This window comes from Salvelinus alpinus, chromosome 4, assembly GCF_045679555.1.
Source record: "Salvelinus alpinus chromosome 4, SLU_Salpinus.1, whole genome shotgun sequence".
Classification (NCBI taxonomy): Eukaryota; Metazoa; Chordata; class Actinopteri; order Salmoniformes; family Salmonidae; genus Salvelinus; species Salvelinus alpinus.
In genome coordinates this window covers 67,419,942-67,436,385 of record NC_092089.1, presented here as the reverse complement: position 1 = coordinate 67,436,385, position 16,444 = coordinate 67,419,942, and the positions used below count along the sequence as shown (strand labels likewise).

General features: G+C 46.7%; 1 protein-coding gene across 1 annotated transcript in view; it reads right to left on the bottom strand.

The window, feature by feature from the left end:
• LOC139574227 (dystrophin-related protein 2-like) overlaps positions 1 to 16,444 on the bottom strand; it is a 189,233-nt gene that overhangs the window by 30,465 nt on the left and 142,324 nt on the right. The window contains exons 13-15 of the mRNA XM_071398595.1: positions 13,280 to 13,484; positions 6,934 to 7,019; positions 4,927 to 5,084 (exon numbers count right to left, since the gene is read on the bottom strand). Coding sequence (XP_071254696.1) covers positions 4,927 to 5,084; positions 6,934 to 7,019; positions 13,280 to 13,484 — 449 coding nt within the window. The remainder of the gene's footprint in view (positions 1 to 4,926; positions 5,085 to 6,933; positions 7,020 to 13,279; positions 13,485 to 16,444) is intronic.

The following is a 16,444-nucleotide window of genomic DNA, read 5'->3' as shown; positions in this document are numbered from 1 at the left end:
CTGCATCCGTAATGGGTCTGAGGTCAAACGACCACCCCTCATCACTGTCAAACGCTCCCATTTCGAATCCCACGTATCTTCTCCGCTATGCAATCTGGTTTCAGAGCTGGTCATGGGTGCACCTCAGCCACGCTCAAGGTCCTAAACGATATCATAACCGCCATCAATAAGAGACATTACTGTGCAGCCGTATTCATCGACCTGGCCAAGGCTTTCGACTCTGTCAATCACCACATTCTTATCGGCAGACTAAACAGCCTTGGTTTCTCAAATGATTGCCTCGCCTGGTTCACCAACTACTTCTCTGATAGAGTTCAGTGTGTCAAATCGGAGGGCCTGTTGTCTGGACCTCTGGCAGTCTCTATGGGGGTACCACAGGGTTCAATTCCCGGGCCGTCTCTCTTCTCTGTATACATCAATGATGTCGCTCTTGCTGCTGGTGATTCTCTGATCCACCTCTACGCAGACGACACCATTCTGTATACTTCTGGCCCTTCTTTGGACACTGTATTAACTAACCTCCAGACGAGCTTCAATGCCTTACAACTCTCCTTCCGTTGCCTCCAACTGCTCTTAAATGCAATTAAAACTAAATACATGCTCTTCAACCGATCGCTGCCCGCAACTGCCCGCCCGTCCAGCATAACTACTCTGGACGGTTCTGACATAGAATATGTGGACAACTACAAATACCTAGGTGTCTGGTTAGGCTGTAAACTCTCCTTCCAGACTCAAATTAAGCATCTCCAATCCAAAATTAAATCTAGAATCGGCTTCCTATTTCACAACAAAGCATTCTTCACTTATGTTGCCAAACATACCCTTGTAAAACTGACCATCCTACCGATCCTCGACTTCGGCGATGTCATTTACAAAATAGCCTCCAACACTCTACTCAACAAACTGGATGCAGTCTATCACAGTGCCATCCGTTTTGTCACCAAAGCCCCATATACTACCCACCATTGCGACCTGTACGCTCTTGTTGGCTGGCCCTCGCTTCATACTCGTCGCCAAACCCACTGGCTCCAGGTCATCTACAAGTCTCTGCTAGGTAAAGCCCCACCTTATCTCAGCTCACTGGTCACCATAGCAGCACCCACCCGTAGCACGCGCTCCAGCAGGTATATCTCACTAGTCACCCCCAAAGCCAATTCCTCCTTTGGCCGACTTTCCTTCCAGTTCTCTGCTGCCAATGACTGGAACAAAATGCAAAAATCACTGAAGCTGGAGACTCATATCTCCCTCACTAGCTTTAAGCATCAGCTGTCAGAGCAGCTCACAGATCACTGCACCTTTACATAGCCCATCTGTAAATAGCCCATCCAACTACCTCATCCCCATACTGTATTTATTTATTTATCTTGCTCCTTTGCACTCCAGTATCTCTACTTGCACATTCATCTTCTGCACATCAATCACTCCAGTGTTTAATTGGTATATTGTAATTACTTCGCCACCATGGCCTATGTATTGCCTTACCTCCCTTATCTTACCTCATTTGCACACACTGTATATAGTATTTTTCTACTGTATTATTGACTGTATGTTTGTTTATTCCATGTGAAACTCTGTGTTGTTGTATGTGTCGAACTGCTTTGCTTTATTCTTGGCCAGGTCGCAATTGTAAATGAGAACCTTGTTCTCAACTAGCCTACCTGGTTAAATAAAGGTGAATAAAAAAATAAAAAATAAAAAAATATTGCTCGAGGGTTTGCAAAAGCCAGCACCGGAGCTTTAGTGAGGCTTTCCTTCAGATCTCAAAGGCCATTTCACATTTCTCATCCCATTTAGATCTGAAGGGTTCAGAGGGCTTGAAGTACACATTGTCTGTTCTTTCCTTGGGCTTTCTTCCTTTCTTGGCTGAAGGAAGGTAACCATGCAGGAGTTGGTTCAAAGTGTAACTCAATTTTGAGTAGTCTTTCACAAATCTTCTATAATACCCACAGAATCTGAGAAAAGAACGCGGAGTGTCTGGTCTCGGCCATGTGGTTACTGCTTCGATCTTCAATGGACCTGTACCCTCTCCATCCTGGGATACTATGTGTCCCACACAGTTGACTGACGTTCGGCAGAATTGACAATTGTCCAAAGACAACTTCAGTCCTCCTTCTTTCAAGCGATCCAACACTTTGAGAAGCCTCTCTTCGTGTTATTCCAGTGTCTTTCCGAACACTATCAGGTCGTCTAAGTACATTAGAACTTCGAGCAGGTTCATGTCCCCAACGGTCTGTTTCATAACACTTTGAAAAGTGTTAGCTGGTGCTCCTGACAACCCTGCGGCATCCTCTCAAACTGATAGAATACCAGCCGGGCATATGAAAGCAGTCTTCTCTTTGTCAGCTTCACTCATCAGAATTTATTAATATCCACTTCTGAGATCCAACATGCTGAGCCATTTGCCTCCATTCAAACTGGTCAGGGCATCTTCAATTTGCGGTTCGGTGTATTGGTCAGGAACTGTACGCCTGTTGAGCGTTCTGTAGTCCACACACATCCATATGGTTCCGTTCTTCTTCCTCACCACTACAATCAGCGACGACATAGGGGCTTCTCGACGGAAAGAGGATTTCAGCATCTTTCAGGTTCTTCAGATGTTTCCTTACATCTTCCACATCAGCTGGGGACAGCCGTCGAGACCTCTCCCTAAACAGTGTGTCATCAGGGACTCGAATGGTATGGCGAGTACTCTTGGAACAACCAACGTCCAACTCATGAGTTGAGAAAACATATTTTTGTTCCATCATCTTGTTAGTTAACCTCCTCTTCCATTCTTCAGATAAAGGTGAGTCACAGAAGTTGAATTAAGAAGACGTCAGCTTCTCAGGTAAGTTGCGCTTCCTCCCCTCAGTGGCAGCAGGAACAGGAGCTACATCTACAGGAAACAGGGAAGCAATGGGCATGCCGCATTGTAAGGTTATCTCTCTTGATGATACATCCCTGACTACAACTATTATTCTTCTAGACGACACAACCATAGACATCTGAATTTCAGATCTCACAAGAAGTTCTTCTGGAAACCAGGAAACTTCTGGACACTGGGATTCTTCAGGTCTATCTACCAAAATGGGTACATGGTGATCCAGGAAACTTCGGGAATCCCGGTGACTTTTGCTAGTCCACCAGGTGGCAATAGTACAGGTTTTGTCTGTGAAAATCATACTGTTCCTCTTTTCTGGTCCTCAACATCAGTTGGGATCACTTTCATCTTCTCATAAGCCTCTTTGATAACAGGATGAACACGTAGAGTGCTCAGGAAACCTTCACCTCCTTTCTCTTGACAGGCCATCATCAGCCTTCTAACCACAGAAGTGTTTGTACCAACCAGGATAGAGACTTCACCTTTCATGGCCGGGTCTGGACAAACCAACACAAGTGCTTCTATGATCTCCGTTACACCTACTACTGATCGTGAAAACTCCAACTTCAAAGACAAATAGCCATCATCTGGGTATTGCTCTGAGCTAAGACCTCAAATCTCCAAGTGTCCAATGAGCTTTAATGGCAGATGCGTCAAGTACTTGTTTAAAAAGGATCTGTAGAGTAGGGTAATCTGAGACCCACTATCTAGTAAAGCTTTAGCATAGATGCCTTCAATCTGTACAGGAACAACAGCGCTAGGTCTTACTAAGCCGGTAGGTAGCATGTCTTTTGCTTCTTCACGTTTCTTGTTGCACTTGGTGAAACGTATCTTCACCGGGACGTCAGGTCGCTCCTTTTCTGGGTCCCGCTGTAGTTTCCCGTTGACCGTTTCTGGCTGATGAGACGCTTGTTGACTTTCCTCAGATTTTCTCCGCCCTCACAGTCTCATTTTAAGTGTCCATCCTCTCCACATTTATAGCAGAAGATACCAGGTTGGCCTTCATCTTCACTCAGCGTAAAACACCACAGCTACTCACGGTTTTGTAGAAACCCCTTGAAACCAACAGTTCCAAGGCCGTTGCCTATTTATAATCCAATTGGCAGAAATTGCCCTGCATGCATCCGAAATGTCCAGAATCAACGAAGCCATCAAATTCCCTCAGACCAAGCCGTCCTCTTCAGCTCCCGATCCGACAAATCCAAGCTAGCTCCCGAAGCGTCTAGAATCTTCGTTAATCCAGCCGAGCAGCAATTAAAACCAATTCAGGAAAAAAATATTTAAGTACACAACATGTTATTTTTCACTCCACAAGAGCATCTCTCCCCCTTTCTTTCTCTCCTCAGCAACAATGGAGAAACCTGCAAAGCCCTCTGCACACCACCCATAGTGCATCTTGATTGTTCCAAACCGAGCATGCACCCTTCGCATGAACAGAAACCATAGTTCTAAATACATGATTTAACAGGGCATTACAATAGGATGCCGCCTTTCCAACAAGTCAGTTCATCAAATTTCTGCCCTTCTAGAGCTTCCCCGGTCAACTGTAAGTGCTGTTATTGTGAAGTGGAAACGTCACGGAACAACAACGGCTCAGTGGAAAGCCTTCCCAGAAGAGTGGTATAGGTTGTTATAGCAGCCTCCATAGCAAGGGGAAACCAACTCCATATTAATGCCCGTGATTTTGGAATGAGATGTTCGACGAGCAGGTGTCCACATACTTTTGGTCATGTAGTGCATCTAATTGTGCTCTTTCCCCTGAAGGAATTCATGAAAACGTATGTAATTGAACTCAATTGAATTTAGGTAATTCCTAGCCTGTGTTACCATAGTATCCTTAACCAGTGTATTGTGAGGTTTTAAGGAGTGTGTGTGTGTGCTTGTATTTGTGCGCTCATGCACGCGCGTGTCAGTCTCTGTGTGTGTGTGTGTGTGTGTGTGTGTGTGTGTGTGTGTGTGTGTGTGTGTGTGTGTGTGTGTGTGTGTGTGTGTGTGTGTGTGTGTGTGTGTGTGTGTGTGTGTGTGTGTGTGTGTGTGTGTGTGTGTGTGTGTGTGTGTGGTCTCACCATGCGAAAGCAGCTGCGTACACTGGGCTCCACGTTGCTCCCTCCGAAGGCGGCCACCTCTCCCAGCTGTCGCGGGATCTGGATGGCTTCATAAAGCAGCATGGTGAGGTGACGCTGGTCTGTCAGACCCCCTGGACCAGACACCTGCCTGAACAAGTCTGATGAAACACAGAGGGTTAATGAAACGTGTGTGTGTTTGTGAGTTCGCACACAAGATTGTTTATGTTTGCGAATCTATTCACTTCTTTATGCGTGGATGTGAATCTATTCACTTCTTTATGTGTGTTTGCGAATCTATTCACCTCTATATGTGTAGATGTGTTCCAGATTATGTTTACCAGAGCTGGGGTCAATTCGAATTGAAGGCTGTCAATTCAGGAAGTGATTTTAATTTAAAATTCTAAAAATCGAAAAACTTTTGAAATAAATAGCTTCTACTCATTGAAAAGTCATTGAAAGTAATTTTCACATTTTGAATTGTTATTTAGGTTAACCTCCTGATTTGACTGCCCTCAATTAAAATGTACCTCAGCCCTGATGTTTACCCTAGTGTAATGTGTAGTATCTAAGCCTGTGTGTGTTTACATTATATCTGCTTGTGTGTACACGAGCATATTGGCGCTACTATTCACACCTACACATATGTACCAACATCCATGTTCTCAGCGTTTCTCTAAGTGAGCCTGCGTGTGGGCGATACTTCCCTAAGCCTGTTTCTAGGTTTTTTGAGAGAAAGAAAGAGAAAGAGAGAAAGAGAGAGAGAAAGAGAAAGAGGAAGAGAAAGAGGAAGAGGAAGAGGAAGAGAGAGAGGAAGGGCAGTCGTGCTGATCTAATTGCAGACAAAAGGGCTGCATTAGCTCTCGCTACCTCGTCAGGCTCTGAATGGAGCCTTCATCTGCGAGTCGTGATTCCGCCTGTCACTGAGGAGATGGATACTGACAGGTGTTTGAAGGTGCTGCACAATGCCAGTATAAATAGCACCAGCCACAGCCAGAACCCTGACAGCCAGCCTGCCTGCCTCTACCCTGCACACGGCTCAAGCTCTGGGGGGGCAGGGGGACAAAAGACAAGCACACACACACACTGTGTCTGCCACACTGCCACGCTCACTCACTCACTGCCACCAGATGCGCCCCCTTGTTTACTAGCATAATCAGGGGTCATCTCCCCCCTGAGCTCAGGAGAAAAAATGTGTGATCAATCACTGGGACAAATTGGCATGGTTTGCATCACTGCCCCCCCCCGCCTGCCCGCCTCTACCCTCACAATCCTCTAGGGCCAGGCCTTCTGTGCTTCGTCTGCCATAAAAAATACTCCAAATCTGTTGCCATTCAATTTTTACAAGCTGTCACAGATGGTGTGCCAACTGACAGTGGGCCTGCCCTGACCCGTCGGGACTGTCTAAAATCTCATACCGATGAGCTCATTCTCTCTCCTCTCCCCCCCTTCTCTACATATTTACAAGGCTGTGTTGTAAAATGCGGTTAAGATGCTGTAAAAGGGTTGTTACTTTCCCTGAGCTGGGCACCAGTGAAATATTAGCGCATAATTGAACATCGAAAAGGGAAGCCAGAGGGGCCAGAGCCCAGAGAGAGAGAGCTAAGTATGGTGTGTGTGTGTGTGTGTGTGTGTGTGTGTGTGTGTGTGTGTGTGTGTGTGTGTGTGTGTGTGTGTGTGTGTGTGTGTGTGTGTGTGTGTGTGTGTGTGTGTGTGTGTGTGTGTGTGTGTGTGTGTGTGTGTGTGTGTGTGTGTGTGTGTGTGTGTGTGTGTGTGTGTGTGTTCTCTCTACCATAGTGTATTCTCTCTGCCTAAAAGCCCAATGTACTTTGGAGAAATAAAGAGAGAGAGAGAGAGAGCCTTTCCCCATTATTGTGCAGCAGAGTAATATCCTCCATTAGGCTAAGTGGTTGTCTTTATGTAATGCTTGCAATCAGGCTGGTTTTGTTTTGGCCCTTTGTTAGGGGGCTGCAGGGCTGTGGTGTCTACATGAGAGGGTCTCATACTTACATTTATACTTCTCCTGAACATCCGCATTGCACAGGCTCACCAGTCCCGTCTTGAAGGAGAGGACGCGCATCTTTCCATTGCGACCACTAGGGAGAAAGCAGGGCAGGGCAGGGCAGGGCAGGGCAGGGCAGGGAGAGGGAGAGGGAGAGGGAGAGGGAGAGGGAGAGGGAGAGGGAGAGGGAGAGGGAGAGGGAGAGGGAGGTATAAAAAGTAGAATATGCCAGAACAAATACATTTACATAAGCAAACAGACACATAAACTAAGCCTTTACACTGAAAAAACAAGGGGATTAGAGGCAAGAACAGATCCATAAACAGTGTTCTCTGGCCAATGGCAAGGCCACACAGTTGGGTTGGGACTGGGAGAGCTGTGTCCTGACTTAAATGGGTCACATTATATCTGTGTGTCTGGGAGGCACAGGGACACTGCCACGAGAGTCAGAGAGAGGGAAGGACAGGGCTGCTGTTACTGGCTTTAGTTGGGAGCTTTGCTGCTTTTCTTTTCTCTGCCTTGACTGTCAGGAGGGGATTACAGTCATTTAAAGAACATTAGAGGCAGTGGGAGTCAATGTCAGTGGGAGAGACACATAGAAGCACTGCCTTTAATGTGTTACAAAACAGGAGTCAGGAGACTGCAGAGTCCATTAGGCAGTAGGAGGCAGTAGGAGTACATTAGAGGCAGTGCGAGTCTATGTGAGAATATAAGAGATGTTAAAGTCACTGGGGGAACATTAGAGGCAGTGTGAGAACAATAGTCAGTGTGAGAACAGAGACAGTGTGAGAACATTAGAATCAGTGTGAGAACATTAGAGACAGTATGAGAACATTAGAGACAGTGTGAGAACATTAGTGTCAGTGTGAGAACATTAGAGACAGTATGAGGACATTAGCGTCAGTGTGAGAACATTAGAGACAGTGTGAGAACATTATGGTCAGTGTGAGAACATTATGGTCAGCGTGAGAACATTAGAGACAGTATGAGAACATTAGAGACAGTGTGAGAACATTAGTGTCAGTGTGAGAACATTAGTCAGTGTGAAAACAGCATGGTCAGTGTGAGAACATTAGTCAGTGTGAGAACATTAGAGACAGTGTGAAAATATTAGTCTGTGTGAGAACATTAGAGACATTGTGAGAACATTAGAGTCAGTGTGAGAACATTAGAGTCAGTGTGAGAACATTAGCGTCAGTGTGAGAACATTAGAGACAGTATGAGAACATTATGGTCAGTGTGAGAACATTATGGTCAGCGTGAGAACATTAGAGACAGTATGAGAACATTATAGACAGTGTGAGAACATTATGGTCAGTGTGAGAACATTAGAGACCGTGTGAGAACATTAGAGACTGTGTGGGAACATTAGAGTCAGTGAGAAAATATTAGAGTCAGTGTGAGAACATGAGAGTCAGTGTGAGAACATTAGAGCCAGTGTGAGATTATTAGAGACAATGTGAGATTATTAGAGTCAGTGTGAGAACATTAGAAACAGTGTGAGAACATTAGAAACAGTGTGAGAACATTAGAGTCTGTGTGAGAATATTAGAGTCAGTGTGAGAACATTAGAGTCAGTGTGAGAACATGAGAGTCAGTGTGAGATTATTAGAGACAATGTGAGATTATTAGAGTCAGTGGGAGAACATTAGAGTCAGTGTGAGAACATTAGAGACAGTGTGAGAACATGAGAGTCAGTGTGAGAACATTAGAGTCAGTGTGAGAACATGCGAGACAATGTGAGATTTTTAGAGTCAGTGTGAGAACATTAGAGTCAGTGTGAGAATATTATAGTCAGTGTGAGAACATGAGAGTCAGTGTGAGATTATTAGAGACAATGCGAGATTATTAGAGTCAGTGTGAGAACATTAGAGTCAGTCTGAGAACATTAGAGACAGTGTGAGAACATGAAAGTCAGTGTGAGAACATTAGAGTCAGTGTGAGATTATTAGAGACAATGTGAGATTTTTAGAGTCAGTGTGACAACATTAGAGTCAGTGTGAGATTATTAGAGACAACGTGAGAATTTTAGAGTCAGTGTGAGGACATGATAGACAGTGTGAGAACATTCGAGTCAGTCTGAGAACATGATAGACAGTGTGAGAACATTCGAGTCAGTCTGAGAACATTAGAGTCAGTGTGAGATTATTAGAGTCAGTGTGAGAACATGAGAGTCAGTGTGAGATTATTAGAGACAATGCGAGATTATTAGAGTCAGTGTGAGAACATTAGAGTCAGTCTGAGAACATTAGAGACAGTGTGAGAACATGAAAGTCAGTGTGAGAACATTAGAGTCAGTGTGAGATTATTAGAGACAATGTGAGATTTTTAGAGTCAGTGTGACAACATTAGAGTCAGTGTGAGATTATTAGAGACAACGTGAGAATTTTAGAGTCAGTGTGAGGACATGATAGACAGTGTGAGAACATTCGAGTCAGTCTGAGAACATGATAGACAGTGTGAGAACATTCGAGTCAGTCTGAGAACATTAGAGTCAGTGTGAGAACATTAGAGTCAGTGTGAGAACATTAGAGACAGTGTGAGAACATTGGAGTCAGTCTGAGAACATTAGAGACAATGTGAGATTTTTAGAGTCAGTGTGAGAACATTAGAGTCAGTGTGAGAATATTAGAGTCAGTGTGAGAACATGAGAGTCAGTGTGAGATTAGAGACAATGCGAGATTGTTAGAGTCAGTGTGAGAACATTAGAGTCAGTGTGAGAACATTAGAGGCAGTGTGACAACATTAGAGTCAGTCTGAGAACATTAGAGTCAGTGTGAGATTATTAGAGACAATGCGAGATTATTAGAGAACGTGTGAGAACATTAGAAACAGTGTGAGAACATTAGAAACAGTGTGAGAACATTAGAGTCTGTGTGAGAATATTAGAGTCAGTGTGAGAACATGAGAGTCAGTGTGAGATTATTAGAGACAATGTGAGATTATTAGAGTCAGTGGGAGAACATTAGAGTCAGTGTGAGAACATTAGAGACAGTGTGAGAACATGAGAGTCAGTGTGAGAACATTAGAGTCAGTGTGAGAACATGCGAGACAATGTGAGATTTTTAGAGTCAGTGTGAGAACATTAGAGGCAGTGTGACAACATTAGAGTCAGTCTGAGAACATTAGAGTCAGTGTGAGATTATTAGAGACAATGCGAGATTATTAGAGAACGTGTGAGAACATTAGAGTCAGTGTGAGATTATTAGAGTCAGTGTGAGAACATTAGAGTCAGTGTGAGATTATTAGAGTCAATGCAAGATTATTACAGTCAGACCTAGGGGGAGGCAGGGGGAGACCTAGGGGGAGGCAGGGGGAGACCTAGGGGGAGGCAGGGGGAGACCTAGGGGGAGGCAGGGGGAGACCTAGGGGGAGGCAGGGGGAGACCTATGGAAGGCAGGGGGAGACCTAGGGGAGGCAGGGGGAGACCTAGGGGAGGCAGGGGGAGACCTAGGGAAGGCAGGGGGAGACCTAGGGGGAGGCAGGGGGAGACCTAGTGGGAGGCAGCGGGAGACCTAGTGGGAGGCAGGAGGAGACCTACAGTGGGGCAAAAAAGTATTTAGTCAGCCACCAATTGTGCAAGTTCTCCCACTTAAAAAGATGAGAGAGGCCTGTAATTTCCATCATAGGTACACTTCAACTATGACAGACAAAATGAGAAAAAAAAATCCAGAAAATCACATTGTAGGATTTTTTATGAATTTATTTGCAAATTATGGTGGAAAATAAGTATTTGGTCAATAACAAAAGTTTATCTCAATACTTTGTTATATACCCTTTGTTGGCAATGACAGAGGTCAAACGTTTTCTGTAAGTCTTCACAAGGTTTTCACACACTGTTGCTGGTATTTTGGCCCATTCCTCCATGCAGATCTCCTCTAGAGCAGTGATGTTTTGGGGCTGTTGCTGGGCAACACGGACTTTCAACTCCCTCCAAAGATTTTCTATGGGGTTGAGATCTGGAGACTGGCTAGGCCACTCCAGGACCTTGAAATGCTTCTTACGAAGCCACTCCTTCGTTGCCCGGGCGGTGTGTTTGGGATCATTGTCATGCTGAAAGACCCAGCCACGTTTCATCTTCAATGCCCTTGCTGATGGAAGGAGGTTTTCACTCAAAATCTCACGATACATGGCCCCATTCATTCTTTCCTTTACACGGATCAGTCGTCCTGGTCCCTTTGCAGAAAAATAGCCCCAAAGCATGATGTTTCCACCCACATTCTTCACAGTAGGTATGGTGTTCTTTGGATGCAACTCAGCATTCTTTGTCCTCCAAACACGACGAGTTGAGTTTTTACCAAAAAGTTATATTTTGGTTTCATCTGACCATATGACATTCTCCCAATCTTCTTCTGGATCATCCAAATGCTCTCTAGCAAACTTCAGACGGGCCTGGACATGTACTGGCTTAAGCCGGGGGACACGTCTAGCACTGCAGGATTTGAGTCCCTGGCGGCGTAGTGTGTTACTGATGGTTGGCTTTGTTACTTTGGTCCCAGCTCTCTGCAGGTCATTCACTAGGTCCCCCCGTGTGGTTCTGGGATTTTTGCACACCGTTCTTGTGATCATTTTGACCCCACGGGGTGAGATCTTGCGTGGAGCCCCAGATCGAGGGAGATTATCAGTGGTCTTGTATGTCTTCCATTTCCTAATAATTGCTCCCACAGTTGATTTCTTCAAACCAAGCTGCTTACCTATTGCAAATTCAGTCTTCCCAGCCTGGTGCAGGTCTACAATTTTGTTTCTGGTGTCATTTGACAGCTCTTTGGTCTTGGCCATAGTGGAGTTTGGAGTGTGACTGTTTGAGGTTGTGGACAGGTGTCTTTTATACTGATAACAAGTTCAAACAGGTGCCATTAATACAGGTAACGAGTGGAGGACAGAGGAGCCTCTTAAAGAAGAAGTTACAGGTCTTTGAGAGCCAGAAATCTTGCTTGTTTGTAGGTGACCAAATACTTATTTTCCACCATAATTTGCAAATAAATTCATTAAAAATCCTACAATGTGATTTTCTGGAAAAAAAATTCTCATTTTGTCTGTCATAGTTGAAGTGTACCTATGATGAAAATTACAGGCCTCTCTCATCTTTTTAAGTGGGAGAACTTGCACAATTGGTGGCTGACTAAATACTTTTTTGAAAAAATCAGCTTTTCTCTTTAGTAATACTGAGAACACAACACTCAGTCTGTGGGTAGACCTCATGATGATTACAGCTCACAGACAGACAGACAGACAGACAGACAGACAGACAGACAGACAGACAGACAGACAGACAGACAGACAGACAGACAGACAGACAGACAGACAGACAGACAGACAGACAGACAGACAGACAGACAGACAGACAGACAGACAGACAGACAGACAGACAGACAGATCCCACTGCATGCTCAGCTCATTCGCATTCACAGCCTGCGTTTATCGGAAAACAAAAAAGCAATTACAGGGAATGCATGTAAAGGGTAAAATGCTGATTTCCACTCATTAGCAGCAGGTAGTTAAGGGCTGCAAAACAAATGTTTAGTGTTTAGAAAAAAATGGGTCTGTTTTTTATATTCGCCGGGAATTGTGCCTCTCAGATTGTCCGCGGAGGGCTTGGCAGTTGGCAGAGAGAGATGGGGTCAGGGCAATCAGAATCAAACAGAGGAGGCTTTCTGCTGGGTCTCAGTGGCCCTGATTGGACACCTGCCCGCTTGATTGAGCTCCAGCCTCTCTGTGATCCTACTCACGACACAGCCTCCCAGGCACAGAGCGTACTTCACCAATGAGACGCCACACTGAGAGGGCTCTCGGCCAATCACAGCATTGGACTAGCAGAGAGTGATGGACCTTGATTGTGGGAAAACGGTGGATTTGGCCAAGGATGTGTGAGAGGTTATATTAGCAGCAACGCTAACTGCAGGGGTTACGAGTGTCACGCATAGAACAGTGCTGCATATGAAACAGAGGTGACAAAAACAGAGTTATTTGGTTCATTAGAACATAATAGCTCAAAGTGCCACTGACAAGCATCTAACAACACCAGTGGAATGAACAACCACAAATTAGATGAAGAATAAACTGTATATCTGAACACAAATTAATGCATAACTCAGGTCATGAAATAGGTTCTTGACTGACACCGGCTAAATAACCTTGGCGAAAGTAGTTGTGTTGTATGCGGGAGTAATCTTCATCTTACTGGCTAATTAGTGTTTATTTTCTATTTCCAACCCCTTAAAGGTAATATAAGGTCAAGTACCTGTCAGACATTGTCGCACTGAGCAGCCAGTTAGAACACATGACCTGGTCTGGTTGATGTCATGTAAGGTTCAGGGTCAAGGGTCAAGGTCAAAGGTCAGTGGTCAGTAGTACCTGTCGTAGACATTGAGCAGCCAGTTGAGGCACATGTCGACACAGAGAGGGATGTTGACCACGATGGCCCTCCTCTCCTCCTCCAGTCTCTCATACAGGCCGGTCAGGGCATGAATCATCTCCACCACATCCATCACATGTTCCCCGTGCTGCAGATCCTGCTCCCTGAACACGTCCACCACACTCACCAGCGTCAACAGGTCCACTGGATGGGCACATGCACGCACGCACGCACGCACGCACGCACGCGCACACACACACACACACACACACACACACACACACACACACACACACACACACACACACACACACACACACACAGACCACCAGGGACAGCAGAGTGAAGGAGAGAACACTTATTCAACTTTTCTCCCACTTAAGTGCTGACAGATTGTGAGAGCGTCGACCCAAATGTGATTTTGTTCCTCTAAACTAATTTGAATGGCCATCCCAGGCTGGGCAGAGGACTGGATATAAAAGTGTGTCCTCTAATGACAGGTGGAATTAAACAGGGAGATAAAAGGGTGGCAGAGGAGAGGACATGGCTGGAGTGGGTTAGGAGAGGAGAGGAGAGGACATGGCTGTAGTGGGTTAGGGTTGGGAGAGGAGAGGACATGGCTGGAGTGGGTTAGAGTTAGCAGAGGAGAGGAGAGGACATGGCTGTAGTCGGTTAGGGTTGGGAGAGGAGAGGACATGGCTGGAGTGGGTTAGGAGAGGAGAGGAGAGGAGAGGAGAGGAGAGGAGAGGAGAGGAGAGGAGAGGAGAGGAGAGGAGAGGAGAGGAGAGGAGAGGAGAGGAGAGGAGAGGAGAGGACATGGCTGTAGTGGGTTAGGGTTAGGAGAGGAGAGGACATGGCTGCAGTGGGTTAGGGTTGGGAGAGTAGAGGACATGGCTGCAGTGGGTTAGGGTTGGGAGAGTAGAGGACATGGCTGGAGTGGGTTAGGGTTGGGAGAGTAGAGGACATGGCTGGAGTGGATTAGGGTTGGGAGAGTAGAGGACATGGCTGGAGTAGGTTAGGGTTAGGAGAGTAGAGGACATGGCTGGAGTGGGTTAGGGTTGGGAGAGTAGAGGACATGGCTGTAGTGAGTTAGGGTTGGGAGAGGAGAGGACATGGCTATAGTGGGTTAGGGTTGGGAGAGGAGAGGACATGGCTATAGTGGGTTAGGGTTGGGAGAGTAGAGGACATGGCTGTAGTGGGTTAGGGTTGGGAGAGTAGAGGACATGGCTGGAGTGGGCTAGGGTTGGGAGAGGAGAGGAGAGGACATGGCTATAGTGGGTTAGGGTTGGGAGAGTAGAGGACATGGCTGTAGTGGGTTAGGGTTGGGAGAGGAGAGGACATGGCTGGAGTGGGTTAGGGTTGGGAGAGGAGAGGAGAGGACATGGCTGGAGTGGGTTAGGGTTGGGAGAGTAGAGGACATGGCTATAGTGGGTTAGGAGAGGAGAGGAGAGGACATGGCTGTAGTGGGTTAGGGTTGGGAGAGTAGAGGACATGGCTGGAGTGGGTTAGGGTTGGGAGAGTAGAGGACATGGCTATAGTGGGTTAGGGTTGGGAGAGGAGAGGAGAGGAGAGGACATGGCTGGAGTGGGTTAGGGTTGGGAGAGTAGAGGACATGGCTATAGTGGGTTAGGGTTGGGAGAGTAGAGGACATGGCTATAGTGGGTTAGGGTTGGGAGAGGAGAGGAGAGGAGAGGACATGGCTGGAGTGGGTTAGGGTTGGGAGAGTAGAGGACATGGCTATAGTGGGTTAGGGTTGGGAGAGGAGAGGAGAGGACATGGCTGTAGTGGGTTAGGGTTGGGAGAGTAGAGGACATGGCTGCAGTGGGTTAGGGTTGGGAGAGGAGAGGACATGGCTGTAGTGGGTTAGGGTTGGGAGAGGAGAGGACATGGCTGGAGTGGGTTAGGGTTGGGAGAGGAGAGGAGAGGACATGGCTGGAGTGGGTTAGGGTTGGGAGAGTAGAGGACATGGCTATAGTGGGTTAGGAGAGGAGAGGAGAGGACATGGCTGTAGTGGGTTAGGGTTGGGAGAGTAGAGGACATGGCTGGAGTGGGTTAGGGTTGGGAGAGTAGAGGACATGGCTATAGTGGGTTAGGGTTGGGAGAGGAGAGGAGAGGACATGGCTGGAGTGGGTTAGGGTTGGGAGAGTAGAGGACATGGCTATAGTGGGTTAGGGTTGGGAGAGTAGAGGACATGGCTATAGTGGGTTAGGGTTGGGAGAGGAGAGGAGAGGAGAGGACATGGCTGGAGTGGGTTAGGGTTGGGAGAGTAGAGGACATGGCTATAGTGGGTTAGGGTTGGGAGAGGAGAGGAGAGGACATGGCTGTAGTGGGTTAGGGTTGGGAGAGTAGAGGACATGGCTGCAGTGGGTTAGGGTTGGGAGAGGAGAGGACATGGCTGTAGTGGGTTAGGGTTGGGAGAGTAGAGGACATGGCTGTAGTGGGTTAGGGTTGGGAGAGGAGAAGACATGGCTATAGTGGGTTAGGGTTAGGAGAGGAGAGGACATGGCTGTAGTGGGTTAGGGTTGGGAGAGTAGAGGACATGGCTGTAGTGGGTTAGGGTTGGGAGAGGAGAGGACATGGCTGTAGTGGGTTAGGGTTGGGAGAGTAGAGGACATGGCTGTAGTGGGTTAGGGTTGGGAGAGGAGAGGACATGGCTGTAGTGGGCTAGGGTTGGGAGAGGAGAGGAGAGGACATGGCTATAGTGGGTTAGGGTTGGGAGAGTAGAGGACATGGCTATAGTGGGTTAGGGTTAGGAGAGGAGAGGACATGGCTGTAGTGGGTTAGGGTTAGGAGAGGAGAGGACATGGCTGGAGTGGGTTAGGGTTGGGAGAGTAGAGGACATGGCTGTAGTGGGTTAGGGTTGGGAGAGGAGAGGACATGGCTGTAGTGGGTTAGGGTTAGGAGAGGAGAGGACATGGCTGGAGTGGGTTAGGGTTAGGAGAGTAGAGGACATGGCTGTAGTGGGTTAGGGTTAGGAGAGGAGAGGACATGGCTGTAGTGGGTTAGGGTTGGGAGAGTAGAGGACATGGCTATAGTGGGTTAGGGTTGGGAGAGTAGAGGACATGGCTGTAGTGGGTTAGGGTTGGGAGAGTAGAGGACATGGCTGTAGTGGGTTAGGGTTAGGAGAGGAGAGGACATGGCTGTAGTGGGTTAGGGTTGGGAGA